The 19,018-nt window shown below is 40.3% G+C and overlaps 1 protein-coding gene across 1 annotated transcript in view; it reads right to left on the bottom strand.

Annotated features, from left to right (window-relative positions):
• The window catches only part of clybl (citrate lyase beta like), a 68,297-nt gene that overhangs the window by 22,917 nt on the left and 26,362 nt on the right, over positions 1 to 19,018 (bottom strand). The window contains exon 2 of the mRNA XM_085435663.1: positions 6,766 to 6,979. Coding sequence (XP_085291789.1) covers positions 6,766 to 6,979 — 214 coding nt within the window. The remainder of the gene's footprint in view (positions 1 to 6,765; positions 6,980 to 19,018) is intronic.

Genomic DNA, 19,018 nt, shown 5'->3' on the forward strand with positions numbered 1-19,018 from the left:
GGCAGTGGAAAGGAAAAACTCCCTTTTAACAGGAAGAAACCTCCGGCAGAAACTGGATAGGGAGGGATGGCCTTCTGCCATGACTGATTGGGAGTGAGGGGAGGAAGACAGGACAAAGACATGCTGTGGAATTAAATGCAGAGTGTTGTATAAAGACATTGAGTGAAAAAGGTGAATGAAGAAGAAGCACATCGTGGGAAGCTCCCAACAACCTATTGCAGTTTAACTTAAGGGAGAATTCAGGGTCACCTGATCAAGCTTTAGCTATATTCTTTGTCAAAAAGCAAAGTTTTAAGCCTAATCCTAAAAGTAGAGATAGTGTCTGTCTCCCAAATCCAAACTGGGAGCTGCTTCCACATACGAGGGGCCTGAAAGCTGAAGGCTCTGCTTCCCATTCTACTTTTAAATATCCTAGGAACCACGAGTAAGCCTGCAGTCTGAGAGCGAAGTGCTCTATTGTGTTGATATGGTACTATAAGGTCTTTAGAAAAAGATTGGGCCTAAATATTCAAGACCTCGTATATGATGACAAAGATTTTAAATTCATTTCTGGATTTAACAGGGAGCCAATGAAGAGAAGCCAGTAAAGGAGAAATATGCTCTCTTTTTCTAGTGGATTTTCATTTACCTCTACTACAATTTAGTATCTGCCCCAAAATAGATGAAACAATTAAAGGACAAATAAGCAAAAAGAAAATAAAAGAAAACAAGAACTGGTGAACGATATATTTAAAAAAAATAAGACATACATTTAAGATGTGCAAAAAACAGACATATTCAACTTATATTGCCATTTTTCACTGTTATATATACAAATGTTATTTTCAAGTGATTATGATTTAGAGCAAGAAACTTTTTCATAGGTTTTAGTGTATGTTATTTATAGCGCTAACTAGTAATTCAAGTTCTTGTTCCCTTAATGCCCACCAATACTTAAACACAATATTAAATTTTATATTTAAATCTCTTGTGAAATAAGAGCTAAAGTATATTCCCATCTCATCCTCCCATCTGCTCCATCCCCTCTCTTCCTCCCATTCTTTAATGTTTTCATCGCCTTGTACTCCTCTCCATCAACACTACTCATACTGGGTTACTTTCTAAGCACTGGGTGGGTTGCGCAAGCCACGTAGCACAGAGTGGTGCTGGCCAGTGAAAACACAAGAGTGTAACAGGATAATGAGAGGCAGAGAGGACCTCTCTGTTCTCCATCTCGGCATTTTCCACTGCCTTGCTCAGGTTCATTCCTCGCACTCAGTCCACTGAAGCTGTAGCACAAATGAGTTTCAAAACGCAACCAGAGGGGCCGAAAAAAAGCTGTTAATAGCAAGTGTACAACTTCTGAAACTGAAAAAAAAACAGACACACAAAAGTACTGCTGCTAAAAAATTTATAAATTAAAAAAAAAAATCAACAAATACATCAACATTTCATCACAAAGGATGCTAATCACAGGACTGTTATCCCTCCCTTGTACACCCTGACCACTTGGTTACTCTACCCATGGTACTCTCAACAAACAGACCAATTGATTCCTGACAAATGACACTTAAAACACGCACGCACTCTAAACAGTAAGGTTTGGACTGGATGGTATTTCTCGTATAGCCAGGACAGGGTCTGCTTTCTGGCGGAGTGCATTACATCTCAGTTGTGAGTTTTGGCAGACAGACTGGGAGTTTCTCTGGAGTCTCTGGGGTCTTCTGAGGTGTAGAGCACATGCACAAGCACACGTACAAGGATGTAAATACGTGTGCAGTCCCATCCTGTATAATACACAATAAATAGAAATGTTTAGCATTCATAATTCTACCGGTTACCATTATTCCCCAGGAGCACTTTCTGTCAAGAGTTTATTCATTTGAATCCACTTAAACAGGGAGCGGGCCTTTGAGTGTCCTCTGAAACAACACAGTGAGCAGTGAACTGAGGTCACGTATCAGTTGACAGTTGGCTGCATAATTTATGTTAAGTTGCAATTCTCTGGTGTCAGACACAGTTCATGCATAGACCATAGCTCATGCATTGACTGACAATGAGATAAAGTTAATATACAACTATAATGATGACATCCACTCCACAATGTGTCATTCAACTGAAAGTACCAAGACCAGTGGATATTAGTGTTACTGTAAAAACAGAATTACAGAGAAAAGACAAAGAGAGAGAAATGTCTGGCTTAACACTATGCATTACGAATTAGATGCTGTCATTTGCACTTAACCATCACTTCCTAAGTCACTAAGTAGAGCACAAAGTAAAGTCAATGTAAAGTGCTGTAAATATAATTTGATTACTCATTTTGAAAATGTGAAATATGGTCAATTTGGTAAAAAAAAAAATCATATTTTCTTAGACTACAGGGGGCGCATGACATTATTATCCACCTATAGACAACTGCCCTCTAACAAACAAGACTTTTGTTTATTTGTTTATTTTTGTCGTAAAAGTGTCACATTCAATATTCTGTTCATGTGTTAATGCTTTAGTTTGCCTTGCATTTTATTCTATGGAGGCCTGAAGACTTTGTGCATCCAATGTAAGAGTATTATATATAAATGAGATTTAATAATGCAAAACCAAAGGTACAGTGTATGGCTGTAATCACAACCTTCTGTTTATTTAATCTTACAGTCTACTACTGACCGATTTCTGTTCATATTAGCACTTTAAACACTACTTTGGGCTCTGATTACTCCATTTATTCACCGACTTTCTATTTAGTTGTATATACTACCTACACTTTAAAGTGAATTACCTCCTTTCAAGCCCTAACAACTGTTCCTAGTTCAGTAACATACTGAAATGAATGCAGGACACTGATGTACAGTGGGATACCAACTGTAACAATCTGTGTATGTGTTTATCTGTGTGTACTTGTGTGCGAATGTCCGTATGTGACTACACGTACACACTCATGCATGTGTGCATGTTTGTATTCTGCTGGTCTTGTGTGCATTTACAGGCGCGTGCGGGTGTGTGAGAGGTGCTCCCCGTTGTGCCGGCCGCGCCACTATGCCATCTGGAGAGGAAATCGAGTGTGAAGTACAGTATAGTTTGGGACCAAGCTCCGTGGCAGCGGCTCAGCAGTTAGTTCATTAGTTCCAAACTTCCAGGGATTAGGAGAGAATCTCTGCGGCAGGGAGGCAGGGGGGAGTCATGGAGGATGGAGGGACCCATGTGGGGAAAAGAGAGGCAGAAAGAGAAACACCAGGAGGAATACTGGACCAAAGGGCACCAAGAGACGGAGACAGAACATGGGGGGAGAGAGACATAAACAATCTTAACCCTGTGGACCCTAGAGAGGGGAGATGAGCGAGAGAGGGGGACGGTAAAGAACAAGACGGCGAGGGAGTGAGGAGGAGAGAGGACAGGTGTAGCCGTCAGTTCCGCTCTGGGGTTTCAACCTGCCCTCCCTTTTCCTCCACCCCACTGATCATACAGATATGATGATATGTGTAAGAGTGTTAGAGCAGTCAGCCTTGTCTTCCCTCCCCTCTCACCTCCTCCTTCTTTCCCCTCTGGGTCCGTGGCGACAGTTAGCAAGCTCTGGGTGGCTCCTACCCTTTACTCCCTTTCTTTTCTCCCTACCTCTTAAGCTGCCAGCATTACTGCCAAGATGGAGTGCAGACATTTTTAGAGTCAAAGTGGCAGGCAATTAAAGCCAGCATTCCTGGATTTCAATTTAAAAGGGGAGGGGGGGCCAGAGTGACTTTCACCACGTACCTTTTTGTCATGAACATCCTTTCCTGTTTTAAGGTGAAGGTGAAAGATAATGAAAAGAATACATTAATGAACACATAATAGGAGTGTGGTGGTGGGCAGTAGCCCCATTTAAGGCCTACTCATGCATACTCAGTAACTGCACTCAACATTTCGCCATCTCGCCATTGTTATATTCACCAAAACAGTGGTTCAGAATGGCATTTAGCAAGCTGGGTCATTGCTTTGCTCCCATTAGATATGCATTATGAGACTTTAGGACATTGTTGAAGCCTGGCATGCCTTGCCAAACCCACAGTGCAGACTGTGCAGTTGTCATGGTGAAGATAATAATTTCTAGGCTATACGGTGTTGAAATTGTCAGCAGACACACACCCACATTGTAATAGCTAACTCTCATCCATTTATAGATCAGTTGGTCCCAACGCACAGCTCAAACTGAGTTAATAAAAGACAGGGTAAGGGTAATATTTTTGACAAGCAATTACGGGGTATGCTTCCAACGCTTCCTGCAAATTACCATTCACTAGGTACACACAACTGTGTCAGTGCATTATTCAATCGAGCTTGGTATTTACTTGGGCAGTAAGATGCATGCGTGTCCAGCAGCAGCATCTGCATCTGATTTGCATAAAGTTACATTTACTCTGCAGATGCTTTTGGCACAGCGACTTCCAACAAACACATCCAAACCTAAAACTAAGCAGGAGCCAAAACGCATCAAAAATTGGCAAAAATTTTAATGTAGGTACTTGACTAAACTTACTGTGAGCCACGAGCCGCAAGAGAAAGCACATAAAAACAGGAAGACGTGGAAGAAAAAAGTAACAGGCAACGTTTTTTTGGCACTAAACGAAAAGTTCCTTTGAAGATATTTAATAATATTTTTAGTGGTGTGTTGAGTTTTCATGTCAATAAACTGTAAATAGTCTCTCAACCAACCTGTGTGCGCACATTACACAACGTCCGTCAAAAGAGCAGCATCAGTTCTCTTTCACTGACTCCAGGTGTGTTTATGTACAGAGCTGTCAGGTAATTCGTCTGTGTTTTAGCAGCACTGAGAGCCTAATGAACAATTATTGGATTTATGCGTGCATAACTGAATAAAATAATCATAAAAGCATAAAAGTATGCTTTGGGTGTAGATATAACCATAAAGCATCAAATATGAGCCATTACACAGCCTCTGTAGGCAGCAGGCATCAATTAGAAGTGCATCATTAGAAGTGCATCACCTCTGAAGCATGTAACACCTTTTGACAAGATTTTTCACCTCCTTTAACTAGTTGTTTAATTTCTCAAAAACAATAAATGTAAAAATTTGTATCAGCACCTGTTTCCTCACGTGTTTTGCTTCTCTCCACAAGAACTGCTGAAAATAATGCCAGACTTAAGACAATATTTTGTCAGTCTGGCTTTGATGGTTTAAAGGGGTCAAAAAAAAATCGCGATAAATACCCCCCCAGGCTATGTAATGAAAATAATTTGAAAAAGATTTTTTTTTTAAACACACAGTGAAAAGTAAAACAATTATTTCAGTCAACTCATTTCCACATAGAAATTTATAAATCCAAAACAAATGTTTGTGGTATTCCCAGAAACCCACAAACACACAGAAACACACACACACATTCACACAAAGAACTGTTCATCGAAAAGGAAAAAATATCATCTTAAGGGAAGGTAGAACTACACAACATCCCCCATGGATTTCCAATTGCCACAGTGGAGAAAGACGCCAAGAGTGTGGAAAGTGAAGAAAGGGTGCCAGTAGGGAAGGTGCATTTTGTTATTGAGTATATTACTAATTTTTATATTACACAGCACGACCTAGCAAACACATAATAGGCTACAAGACTTTTTGCACACTGTGCTGAAAGCCAACATGTCAAAAAGTGTCAAAAGCTCAAATCTGTTCTGACGCTATGTTCTGCTTTGCAGTGTAGTGCAGACAGGAGAAAGTAATGGGATTATTAGGTAGGAAACTACTGGTGGACAATACTATTTTCCAGAATTTAATGTATTGGTATTTTTATGTGAATTACTCAGAGAAGTAGTAGTGGAAGGTAGAGTGGTATGCCTGCTGAGGGACATTACTCTGCAGTTTGAATAAATGGGTATATCCTGTAGCTATGTACATTTTCACTTTATTTGTAAAAGCACATACTGGGGCTATAGGCACAACCCAGCAGTAGCTAACACAGAGGAGACCTTTTGAAAATGAGAAAAACAAAATTCTGAATTTGCAATTGTTGCCTACAAATTCAGCCCCCCAAAATGTTCATGTTTCAGGTGAAATGAATATGTTGGTGTAAAGAATATGCTGGAGAAAAACACTTCTGCTTAAACACAAGGAAGATGGGGACATGGACCTGCTGACAGTGGAACAGTCCAGCATCTGAAGCCTGAATGGCTCCTTCAGTGCTGCATTCCTCTCCACATTCTCCTTTATCACACAATAAAGACAGAAGCTCTTACATCCCACCAACACCATCGCAGGGTCACAGTTTTAGCTGTCAGTCACACAGGCCATCATCTTATTGTCTTTGTCTACTACAGGAACAGCCTCCAGCCATATCAATCATCTTTATTATCATGACTTAAAAACCTTTGTTAGTTAACTTTTTGCCCGGGCCCCTTCTTTATCCCACTCTCCAATCACAATTTCATGGGAAGTCCAGCAGGGCCAATGAGGAGGTAGCGTGGGCAGGAGGAGAATGCTTTTAACCTGCTGCATCTGGTGCTTTCCCACTGCTATCCCAGTGGGACATGGTCACCTTGTTTTAAATGACTCTAATGCGGTTGAGGGGGGGAGCGCTGTCTTTATACTATCATAATGGGGTGAAATGTGCTTGTTATAAACATCTCACTTAGGTAGTTTTCCTTTGAGTGATTAAGACCAAGCACCTGTCTGATAGAGAGATATGGGAATTAAAATATATCCAAGATCAGACAGCTATGGGAGTGTTTGTGGCTTCCCCGCTATCCTATTAATACCAAGCTGAATTTCATTTACAAGCATGCATCTTAGTACTTATGTACCTTTTTGCTGAGGGCTACTCCATCTTCACAGTCCAGCACAGCACAGTCGACATCCAGTGAGGCTAGTTTCTTCAATTTTCGCTCATCGTTGCCAGGGCAGTAGAGAACTGCCCTGCGGGGTATGTAGTGCAGAGAGGAGCCTGCAGAGTGATAGTGATGACGCCATGCTTCAGCATACAACTGCCAGACTGCGGCCCGGAGCCACCCGCCCTTTCTGTCAACAACAACATACACATACATAAGGACATGATGATGTAAGGAAATAAACATACATGCTTTGGTGCACAGAGTACATACATAGAAATGGCAGGCAGGTGTACTATGAATGCACTAATTCATGTCTCTGGTGCATATATTACTCATGAGCACACACAGTATCAATAAGTAGTTAAGGGCCATGAATAATTAAAGGCTGTTGCTGCATTCATAATATATGTAGTGTTTATAACACTCATGGAGATCCAGTGAGGAGGACTCACTCAGACTTGAGTGAAAGTCTGGATGCATTTCATTTTGGGAGTTCTGTTTGCCCTTCAGCTTTTCATTGAAGTGAATGAGAGACGCTGACCTGTGCTTTGGCAGTCTTTGTGAGAACAAACTCACCCAAACACCGAGCCACTCATATGCTAATTATTGCCACGCTGCTGAATATCTAGGCACGGCAGAAAGTGAATGAGTATCAGAGTCACTGTTGTTTAGTGCTGAGTCACAGAAAAACTTGTCTTAAAAGTGCGGATCTTTATTCCTACCATGAGCTCTGAAGGTAAAAATCAATTTTACATAATAATGTGTTCTTTTAGTCACATAATTCCCAAATGACTAAGTATACATAAAGATAATGCAATTTAAAATTAAATTGCAAGTATGCCATGTTACGAAGTCACAAATTGCATTGTCAGTGGTAGTAGTAAGTAAATTATAGATATTATAGTCAGCTAACATTTGGTATCGAGCCAAAAAAATATTTAAAAAAAAACAGAGAAGGAAATTCCCCGATACCTGCTGATCCTTTGCTCAAAGAAGGTGGGGTCACTTCAGGTCTGGAACATTTTAACAACAATCGTGTTGTAATGACAGCAGAGAGTTCAAAACCCAGCTGAGCTCCAGAAAGACTGACGGTATATGGTCGCAACTCTGGAACCTGATATGTGCTGACTGAATAGATATTTATTAAACCTTATGAGAAGCTTGGGGGGAAACTTCATGAAGCACAGATCCATGAGGATTTGAGCACTTCCTGAGTATTGCTCATTTTGCATTAATGAAAACAATTGTTGTTTCATGTTTTCTTACAGCAGAGTTCTCTCAGGGCACCGGATGTCCATTCTGTATAAATAAATATTTATGTCTCTCATTAATATGGTTTGCCCTCTTGTGGAGATAATGTGATATTCAAATAAATCGATTCTGTGTGAATGAAAACCCAAAAGTAATTGTGTGCACACAGACTCAAAGCCTGGGAGTCACTGTCAGTTCATTTCTCTGTTGAGAAAGAAGTTGTTTACACTGTTTTTAATTGTAGTTGCCAATGCTGTATTTATATCTGTACCCATCACGAAAGCCTATGTCACTAAAAGTTCCTCTTATAGCATGCCTGAGACACCGACAGCAGGAGCTCCAAAAACAGAGTTCTAAAAACTACAATAGGACCTAGAATCTGCTGCGCAGACACAGAAATAATAGGGTACTACATTCATCAGCTCCTGCAACTATGGAAAGGTTCCTGAAAACACCTTTTAACATTGCTGTACTCTTTCTGGGTATCAGAAGTCTGAGGATCCTATTGGTAGATTGGTGTCTTTCTTTGCCTGAGGAGGGCAAAAGAAAGAAAGAAAGCAAGTGAGGGGATATCCCTTCTGTAAAGAGGGGCTGAGTTATTCTCTTTTCATGTTTCTCGCTCTCTAAAGGAGCTAAAGTGACTTCAATAGCCACTTAATCCTGTCAACTACGCTTCCACATGCCCTCCAGTCCCAATAAGGCCTAATCTACACTGAGATGTTGCAGTTGTAGCAGGCAGTTAAAACCAATTTAAAATGCTTCCAGCATTTTAGTGCTTCCAGGCATTGAGTGTGTTTACAAAAGGCTTGGGGACAAAGTTTGAAGGGAGAACTACGGCCAACCCCATGCAAATTGTAGACCCGTTAAAATGGGTACAGCTCACAATACGTTTAGGAACTTAAATCTAAAGGACCAAAAACTGGTGAGAAAGAGATGAAAAACAGCAGCACTGAAACTAGAAAGAAAGACAGCGGGTCCAAGAATCCAGGCGAGTCTCAAAATGAAATGAGTCTATTCTATTCTATGCACACTGCACCAGGGGAACTGTTACAACGCTATACTAAGTACCAATCGATAAATCACTTTTTCATCGGCATCATGATGGGAACATGAGCAATATACACGCTGAAAAAGACTGTGTGAAATGCCATGAATGTGAAAAGTTCTTATATTTATATGTGGCATGTACTGACACTCAGCAAGCAGAAATAGCACCTTGCACAATAAAATCAAATTTGAGGTCATTTTGCATTGCAACACTTGAGTGGCTGGCTTTGTAATGCCAAAATGTGGCTCTGGAGACACATACCAAAGTGGGAACTGCCACAAAGCTGATTCTCACAGGATACACAGTGCATAACTAATTTATTAGACCACCACCCAGAGTAAGGTTTATGACACAGCCGCCCTAAATTAACAATATTGGTAACTAACAAATGTTTGTGTTTGTTTTTATAATGTGTGTAACCCTTTAATCAAAATATTTTAAATGCTAAGGTATAATTACAGTAGATATCCAATCAATTTACTGAAAAAAGACAAAAAAAAGACAAAAAATGATAAATTATTATTTTTTGATTAAGTGGCCAAACTACAGTTCATTTCCTGATCAGAAAAAATACTTTGGCTGGATGTCATGCTTGATTAATTTCTGACTTCTCACTGTAACAGCTCAAATTTGGATACAAAACTGTGAATTTAGTTTATTTGACCAATAAATAACTGTATTTTTTTAAATCTGTAAACAGGTTTTTGACAGATTTATAAATTATTTGTGTTTTCTTGTTATTCATGACAAATTTGTTAAGCACTGCATTTTACCAACACGTTAATGACACAGTCATGATAATTACAGTCTAGAAACTTTAAATTCATTTAGTTTTAATCAAACTGAAAGTCAAGATCAAAGTTAGGTGCAGTCTGACATAGAGAAAAATACTCTTTCTGAATTCGCTACTGTACTTTTTCATTACAGTGGATACCTTAGGCCACATATGTACCCGGTCTGCAATTCCTCCAGTGCTGAAGTGGGCAGCATACACCTACAGGTGTTGTAGTTTATATGATTAAGAATAAGAAGGACGCCCAGGTGCAAAGGAAAATCTACATGTGGAAGACAGTGACTAGTGCAGCTACATCCATAGCTCTGCCCTGACTCATTGATTAGACAGGGTATTTACGCTTCTGTTAAATTTTAATGTGCTCATAACTCTCCGTATGCTTTGATATGATATATGATACATATGGAGTTTAAAAATAATATTTTCATAATGGGTGTAGTCTGAATGTTCACAAACGTTGCACTTATAGTGATCCCATTATAAGATGTTCTTGATAAAATTGACCAAAAAGCTCCCAGGAGTGGTCGATGCTAGCTGCTAGTATCGACCACTCCTGGGAGCTTTTTGGTCAGTAACTGGCAGGACTGACTTCCAGCCAGGTGAAAAACATTCTCCATCTTTACCCTAAATTCAAAATGTACCAGAATGATGGGAAGAAGAAAACACATACAGAAGATCTGTAAAAGCTCATCATTGAAGAATAAAACATCATCTGTAAAACATAGTGGAGCCAGTACAATGGCATGAGCGTCAATAGCTTCCAGTGGCATCAGGTCACCAGTGTTTATAGATGATGTAGGAGAAGACAGAAGCAGCAGGTAAATTCTGTAACATATAAAGATTAACTTTCTGCTCAGTTACAACCAAAAAGTTAATTTTTCACATTGTAACTGGTAATTGACGAAAAATGGTGAACTTAATTTAATTTGCTGTTTTGGCATTGGGATTAAAGATGGTGAGTGTGGTTGTTTGCATTAAACATGCATTTAACTTGCATTAAAGTTTTCATGAAAACCTAAAGACACTGCTTATATAGTCAAGCAACCACAACAGCGAATGAAGGAGAGCTCCGACAAATGGGAATCTGAACATCCTAACCAAATACACACATAACTTCTAGATTTCTGTTTACATCATACAACATCTGTTTGATATTTCCACATTATTAGATCAATGCATGATATATTTGCATTCTACATATTTAAAGAGTCCCTAGAGTGCTGTTTTCCCCTGTACTCCTTTTTTACTTTCTGGTTTTTTACATGAGGGGTTATGACAACTCAGGGCTATGTGACCATATAGCAGCTGTAAAGTGGTTGAGGCTTGCCTCATTGACTGTGTTTACTGGTCTTAGATCAGAGGTAGCGATATGTTAGTGGGTTATATGGTGCTGGGTGCAAATGTTTCTTATTAGAGAGGCAGCAACAGACACAGGCCTGGCGGCACTAAAAGAGGTGGGGGTGGTGGGTAGAATGCAGTAAAAAGGGTGGTAAGCTCAGTGTCAGACTGTACATGGGTACAAACCCCGACTATGGTATACTATGTTTGGACCAGCCATCTAACAGTAACTTGTCAATTAGTATTTTACATGCAGATTTGTGTCTTTCGTCAACACCAGACAGTGTCTTGGACAAAGCTGTTCACAAGTACAGAACAACCAACTGATCTTCAACTCAAACAGACTAGCCTCTGATGATGTGACACTCACTGTCAGAATCTTTGTAGACTCCAACTACAATAAATCCACCTTGAACCACAAATCCTTGAACTACACATCTTATCTACCCCACTCTGACTACTGTACACGTTCACCATATTCATGTCCTTATCTCTGAAATCCCCTGTTATTTAATCCAGGCAGGTGCATCAATGTGTCTCTCAATCTCTCAAGGTAACAGGCATGTCACTAAGAAATGTCAAACTTTGTAACGATTTCACACTTCCGCCAACTTGTTTAGACCGTTGAGGAGTTTGTGTTCTGTTTCAGATTCTGCTTCTGGCATTTGGGGGTCCTGTGAACACATGAAAGTTCACCACAGCTTTGGGTGGTATTGCATGTTTAAGTGACAAAGCCTGCTGCTGTGGGAATGATCACAGTTACTCAGAGGAGAGAGAAGCAGTCAAGATATGGATACAAACATCTGCTGAGGTTGGGAAAGTGTAGACCCTACTGTCAAAGATGGCAATCTCAAGCTATACTACTAGTAGTAGTTACTAATAGTTTCACTGAGCAGGAAAGGCCTTGTTTGTTATAGATGAGCTTATTGCTACATAATTTATATTTTAAATTAAAAAAAAATTATCTTTCAATTCTATAAAACATTTTCCCCCAAAAAAGTTGGAAAGAATTGTGTAAAATATGAATACAATAAACCACAAACATTGTAAGAACAGCTTTCCACAAATATCCTCCCTGCTTGTTCTTTAGAATGGACAAAAGTCCACCGATGAGCAAACATTTGTAAGTCTGACAGACAACAAATGAAGTGTTTCTGGGAGAAATGTTGTTTCTTGGATAATATAGGCTTATTGAATAAAACAAAATGTGGAATTGCTTTTTGAAAGGTGGGCTAAAGACGAGATGGACTTTTATCAGTGTATCTGTAGTGGTATGGGGATGCACTATTGCAATGAAACTTGTACATGTATGAAAAAAATATACACAAATACACAGGTTTTCGAGTCATTGAGATCAAAAATCTCAACGCTTAGACACCTTATGTTAGTCTTTATGGTATTTACAATGAATACATTTGTTTTTAACAATACTAAAAATCCAGTATTTTAATTTCATTTAATCTAATTTTTCTTTAACCTTTTTGTATCTGAGTGTGTGTGTTTGTGGGGGTTGGTCAAACTTGGGACACAACAGTGTTCTTTAACTTTATCATTACAATTTTTTACTTTATGTTCTTGCTGGTTTAACTGCATACTACTGTAGACCATGATTAATAATCAATTTGTCATAAGATATGTGTGTGACATAACAGTTTCAAAGCACTGTTTATTGTACTCTGGCATTCAATATTGTATTCCGGATACTCTGTAGTAATTGCTTCATTATCATGACATGATGATCACAGTTTCTTGTAACTCTACTGCCCTCCACATGGCAGCATAATAGCCTAATTCAGGTGGTCATATTCATCCAACTGCATGAATTACAGGAGATAACAAGAGGCCCACTCCAAAACAGACGCCAGTGACAGCCTCCCTCTCAATATGTAGATTTCTACAATTATCTCCAGCATGGTGGTGCAGGCAGAAGCTGTGTCTAAAATGCACAAAATTAAAGATCTGTGTTTCTACCCCACAATAATCAGCTACTTTTTAATATGCAAACTACATTCCGAGGTCTGTGGCGTTTAAGATTCAAGATTAAATTTGGTGAAACTAAAGATGAATAAAGAGTAGGGAGGAAATCAATGTTACTGAAGCATCAACAAGCCCTCTGTCTGCAGAAAGCTGTCTGCGGGTGGGAAATAAAATGGTCAAAAAGTCATCAATATTTACCTACCTTCATGTCCACCTGCCTGTCTGACACTTTTTGTTTTTTCAGAATGAAAGAGCTGAAGCATTCCCCGCACATGGTCCTCCTCTCAGCATGATGCTGTATGTGCATGGTTTTTTGTTTTCTGTTTTTCACACTGCCTCAGGACTGAGGACACAACTGGATGGCAGAGAAATGTTGAAAAATTAACCAGAGACACCCAAGACAGGGAGAGGAAAGAATCAAACACTTTTCTACTACTTTTGTGCCCCCTGCTTTCTTTGCTTGCCCTCTAGCAAGTTGGAGCTCAGGATGAGCAATCCGTTCCCCTCCAGTATAGATCAGCTGGGGGTTTCAGAATTTACTGGGGGCTAGTCTCTCTTTTACCAAGAGAAGCAGGAGAGACAATGGCTTACTGGCCACGCTAGCATTTTGTTGCTGACATCTGTATTGACTGTACTTTGCAAGGGATAGGATTTGTTTTATTCATTTTGCTCTGAATAATCCACATCCCCTCAATAGAATCATGTGCTGTTCCACTGCCATCATAAAGATTATTTAATTTTACATCTAAAAAAAAAAAAACTTCTTTAACCCAAGTCTTCACTCATTCAACTAAAGAAACCTTCATGTGTTTGCAGCAGAAATTGAAAATGTCAGATTATAACATTGCTCATGCTACATCTTTCTTGCTTTTCTTTTAAAAGCTATTTCCAGTAACAATGTCCCTCACCTTACACATCCTCCCGTTCACATCTTCTCCCCTTTCCAATCTCATTAGTTTGGGTTTTATGCCTTAATCTACACAATGAGGACAAAGTCATGGCAGTTATCTTCAGCAGCCAATGTCTGCCTACCTGTAATCCTTCTCAAAGTCCCCGGCTTTCTTCCAGCTCACAAATTGGCCCACAATGCTTTTATGCAAGGCCTCCATCGTAATGCTCACAGACGACAGCAGCCTTTTTTCTTCTTCTTTTTTATCCTTCCACATAAAACTGGTTGAATAGATACATCTTAATCTAGATCTCAGGACAGCAAAAAGCCACGATGCAAAGGACACAGGTCTTATATTTTGCAGTCGCTTGCAATGTTACGTGATGATTGGCAGATATCACTCCAGCTTCCCCGCATTGTCTTTGTCTGTCAAAGACTCAAATCTCAAGACAGTATTCAACAATGTCATGCTGTATGCACACTATGAGTTTGATTAATTAGTTATACAGAATGTAAAAGAAAACACAACATTAAACACATGCAGAATAATCCACTTGAAATGAGTGTTAAGACAAAAAACTAAATCAATGAATTTATTATTAAAAGTTAATTGAGAGGGGGACTTAAAGGTCAAACAAGTCGGTCTATTGGAGGAGGGCATAAGGGGGTTAGCTTTTAACTTAGCATTTTTATTGACTCTGACAAAACAAAATGAGCGGGCTCTGTAGGATTGTGCACTCTGCATTGGCCATTCAGGCCTTCAGAGCCCCATTGTAGTACTTTGAAGAGAATGAAAGGAAACCCCACTGGTGGAAATGCAGTGGAACAGCCCCACAACAGGCCACAACTGTTCCCTTATGCATGAAAGGCAGTGACATAAAAGACAAGATGGACTTCTGAGGTAGGGCCAAAAACAAAAGCAACAAAAGTGCTGATCACGAGGGGATGACACGACTCGTCTCAGCAGAAGGAGCAGGGAGAAAAGGGGCAGGGGACAATAGCACTCCCAGCCAAATGACATGTTGAAGAATTGAAAAATCCACACAAGAAGTGTCTTCTCAATTCACTAAACCCACAAGAGCTGGGTGAGTTGGCTGGACCTTGGTCAGACTGAGTGTGTGTGTGTGTGTGTGTGTGTGTGTGTGTGTGTGTGTGTGTGTGTGTGTGTGTGTGTGTGCTGAGGAGGGGGGGGGGGGGTGAAACAGCCCACGGCTTTTCTCTAACTTTCTTTCCCAAATCTTTTCCTGTTTTGGCAAACAACTTGGCAAGGGCAGAGACAGACTGGGGTGACGGCTTTAGTCTGTACACACCAAACCGAAACCAAACCAAATCAAAGCGTGGTGGATTCCTCTCCCACAGCTTCCGTTTTGATCTGTTGGCTGTCTGTGTGTCTGATCTGTTTCTGTTTGTGTCCTAAACATAATTATGCTACTGCCCAACCTCCATGGAAACAGTCAGACGGACACAAATGTTTGCTTGCGCTCAAAAGGATCCTTGTTTTTAGAGCAACAGTGTAATGGCTGATATTTGGCCCAGCATTTCACAAGTCATACTAAATAATGCTTCGTTAATAACAAAGCTAGATGATGCTTTTGAGCCTGAATACATCTAAGCTGAAAAAAAGCTGTGTTTTTCCCAGTACATGAAATACTTTTCTTCCATCAATATGATGAAACACAAAAAAGCCATGTGTGCATGTATTTGTGTGTGACAATGGGTTAGCTCAATTTAAAATAAAAACCATGATTAGTGCAAAATGAATGCAATTTTCATAATCTGCTCAAGTTTGCATAAATTATTAAATAGCTTTCAAATGTATAAACATTGACATTTCATCATTTGAATAAGAAATCTTCTGTATTAAGTCACATTTATTCTTTTAAATCAACGGTTGGCACTACTTGTTAAGCCAAACTCTAAACACTGTACTCCACAAATGAAGGCCCTCCTCCACGATAGCCTGAGGCCTATCCCACAATTCTTCACACATACCCATGGGCCCTTTCACTGGCCATCACCCTGTCTGATTAATGGATCGATGTGGTAATTGATTAGTGAAGAGGAGGTGGGAATAGTAACATAGGTCAAACGTCAATAATGTCCCCCTGACAAAAGATGGAAGACGTAAAATTTACCAGTGATAGCCTGCAGCCAGACCTCTACCCATCAAAAGCCCTGGCAGGGCTAACATAAAGGTCCCCAGCACATTCTCCGGTGAGCCCTGCCCTCCTTCCTCACAGCTCCTTTTCTCTTGGTAATGCTGTCTGTTAAAGTGGCAGGAACCATTCTGGGAGCTGCTTGTCAGCTCACCTTCATAAAACAAGCCGTAAAGCAGCAAATAACAGGCTTATATGGCTTCATTATACTGGCTATGCAGGATCACAGCCCTAGGCTGAGGGGTGAGGGGTTTGTGCTGGTAGCGGAGAGGCGGGGACAATGTTGGCAGGACAGCATAGTTCTCGTGGAGATTTGTTGTCGCATCGGCTGTCACCATGTCCATGTTTGCTTGGGATAGGGGGAACACTTGACCCCTTTCAACCCTGTATTACCCAAAATCCCAAGCTAGACAAACAAAGAGGTATGACTCAATTTGGAAATGTTGTGACAGCTCCATCTAACAGGACTTCTTTAATGTATCTTTTTTCACTCTAATACTAAAGTAGAAATATTCCATTTTAAGCATCTAACAAATGTTATGCAAAATAATCACCAACCATGGTTGTGTACCTGAACAGTTAAAGAATGAAGATAAGGAGAGGGCCAGATGGAGCATGCATCTGCGACAGTAAACCTTTGGCCACACAGGGCTGGATATGAGAGACATTCTCATTTATTTAATGCAAATATCTAAAGGCTGTTTCACAACTTGACAGCGAGGGCTAAAATGCAATCGGTATCTCGTGCCGTGTCCCCAAAATATTTCTTCTTTTCTTCAGAATCAGCCATCAGAGGTCCATCTCAGTAGAAGCAACAGTAGATAGGTGTGCTTCCCAGTATAACGGTTTGCTTCAAAAGGAAATTTAGTTCCTTTCAAGAAAATCATTCCATGTAGATATATGATAGATATGTGTATATATTAAGGTTCAAAGCAAAGGCAAAACTATAGATGCTCTGCTGATATTAGTAATTCAAATATGCATATGCAAAGGCTTGAAGTACATCTGGTGGACAAGCTTACACGACACTCACCAAAGTGACTGCCTCATTATGTCATCTTCCCAGTCACAGTCATATCGAGATCAATTACTTAACGTTTTAGTGATCAGCACTAAGAGTGAGCGGCATTACTTGTGATCACTCCATAGTTAATTGTCACCTCGATCAACATTAACACTTTCTAACATGCGAACCAGAAGGTGGAAAAGGAGGAGCTGACAGCACACTCTATTCTGAGGCTGACACTTGTTCTCTGAGGGGCGTTTTTTTAGTGTCAGGATTACAGTGCTCGGAAGAAAAGAGGCGGAGGAGAGGTGGGGAGCCTTCTCCGCAACTCATGTCACTAGGTTTGTGTCACAGTAGCACAGGAAGAAAAGAGAGATATGGGGAAAGGTAGCACTGATTGGCATTTACTTTTTCGCTGCCTCTCAACCAATGGGAAACCAAGGAAGCTAGCATGCACGACATCATCTTCCCATGACAGCATCTCATGGGCCAAATTAATCCACCTCCCACCTCGTTTGGCTGCATGATAGATGCTGTGGCTATATGATCTCACAAGACCTAAATAGGCCTATCTGGAAGCAAACGCCACAAGGCAAGGTGAGGTAAAAGGTTCAGCGTAAAGACAGTGGCACATATACACACAAACACATCCACACACTGCACAGCATCATCTACACATATTTGGCACCAGGCCAGAAGGATTCAAATGTGTCACCGCCAAACCATATGGACACACATATCTGAGCTAATCTAACAAACACTGCAGCACACAGACACATATTCTAACCAGCACACAGACACACATATCCTGACTGCTAAACAGCATTGCCATCTTGAGCCCTGTGGATCACTGGAGCCACGTGACACCGTGGAGCCTGAATGCATTAATGCGGGCAAGGTGGCTATACTTTCCATCTTAGCTAACAGTGTTACATAATCGTCCATTATATGAATGCATTAAGGGTATCAATTCTGCAGGTGAGAACACTTGTCCCTGCTCAGCAACACTAGCACCTCAAATTAACTTCAAAATAAAACCGCACAATTTGAAGATGAAGTTGATGACATGATACCTAGTCGACTTTACAGGTGGAAAAGCATTCGTTAATTTTGCTGCAGAACAGAGTGAATAACGCAGGAAAGCACTTATATGGGTTAGCTTTAAAAAGAAAGCATGGTAGCAACAGACCTACTATACAAGCTCTTAGGCTGGGGTGTGTCTGGGTGGATATGAACCTGGATATGGATATGACTGGGACAGTAGATCAGAAGGTAGATCAGAGCATTAGGATATTTGGCCTGTGATGTGATATGTGCGTCTGGTTCCTTGCCCCCACCCATTTACCCGCTCGAGCCCAGACACAACTACACCCCCATACCCCTCCTCAGACCTCAAAAAAAAAAAAAAAAGTCTGACAGATGGGTGTACTGGAAAGATCCACTCAGGAGACCAAAACATACTAAGGCGTTGTCTGTCTGACGTTTGGATTTGGAGGAAACTATAACCACAGAAAAACAGGAAAGGGAAAAAAGGGGACATCTGTGGTATTTGCCTTATTTTCTCTCTTGTGGGATATGATGTGTTATGAGAGAGCATTGAGTCTTTTGGATCATATTCCATTTAATTAATGAACCCCCCCATGTACAACATTCACACCCCATCTTCAAGCTCCATCCCTGTAAGTTGCCTGTGCCCCCAAGTGGTCTAATATAATAACTGCATCTTTTTTTTATTATTATTATAAATAAATCTGCTTCAGCAAACAAG

The sequence above is a fragment of the Copadichromis virginalis genome, linkage group LG16 (genome assembly GCF_057382275.1).
Source record: "Copadichromis virginalis isolate Kocher_CV1m ecotype Utaka linkage group LG16, C_Virginalis_male_GT1.1, whole genome shotgun sequence".
NCBI classification, from domain to species: domain Eukaryota; kingdom Metazoa; phylum Chordata; class Actinopteri; order Cichliformes; family Cichlidae; genus Copadichromis; species Copadichromis virginalis.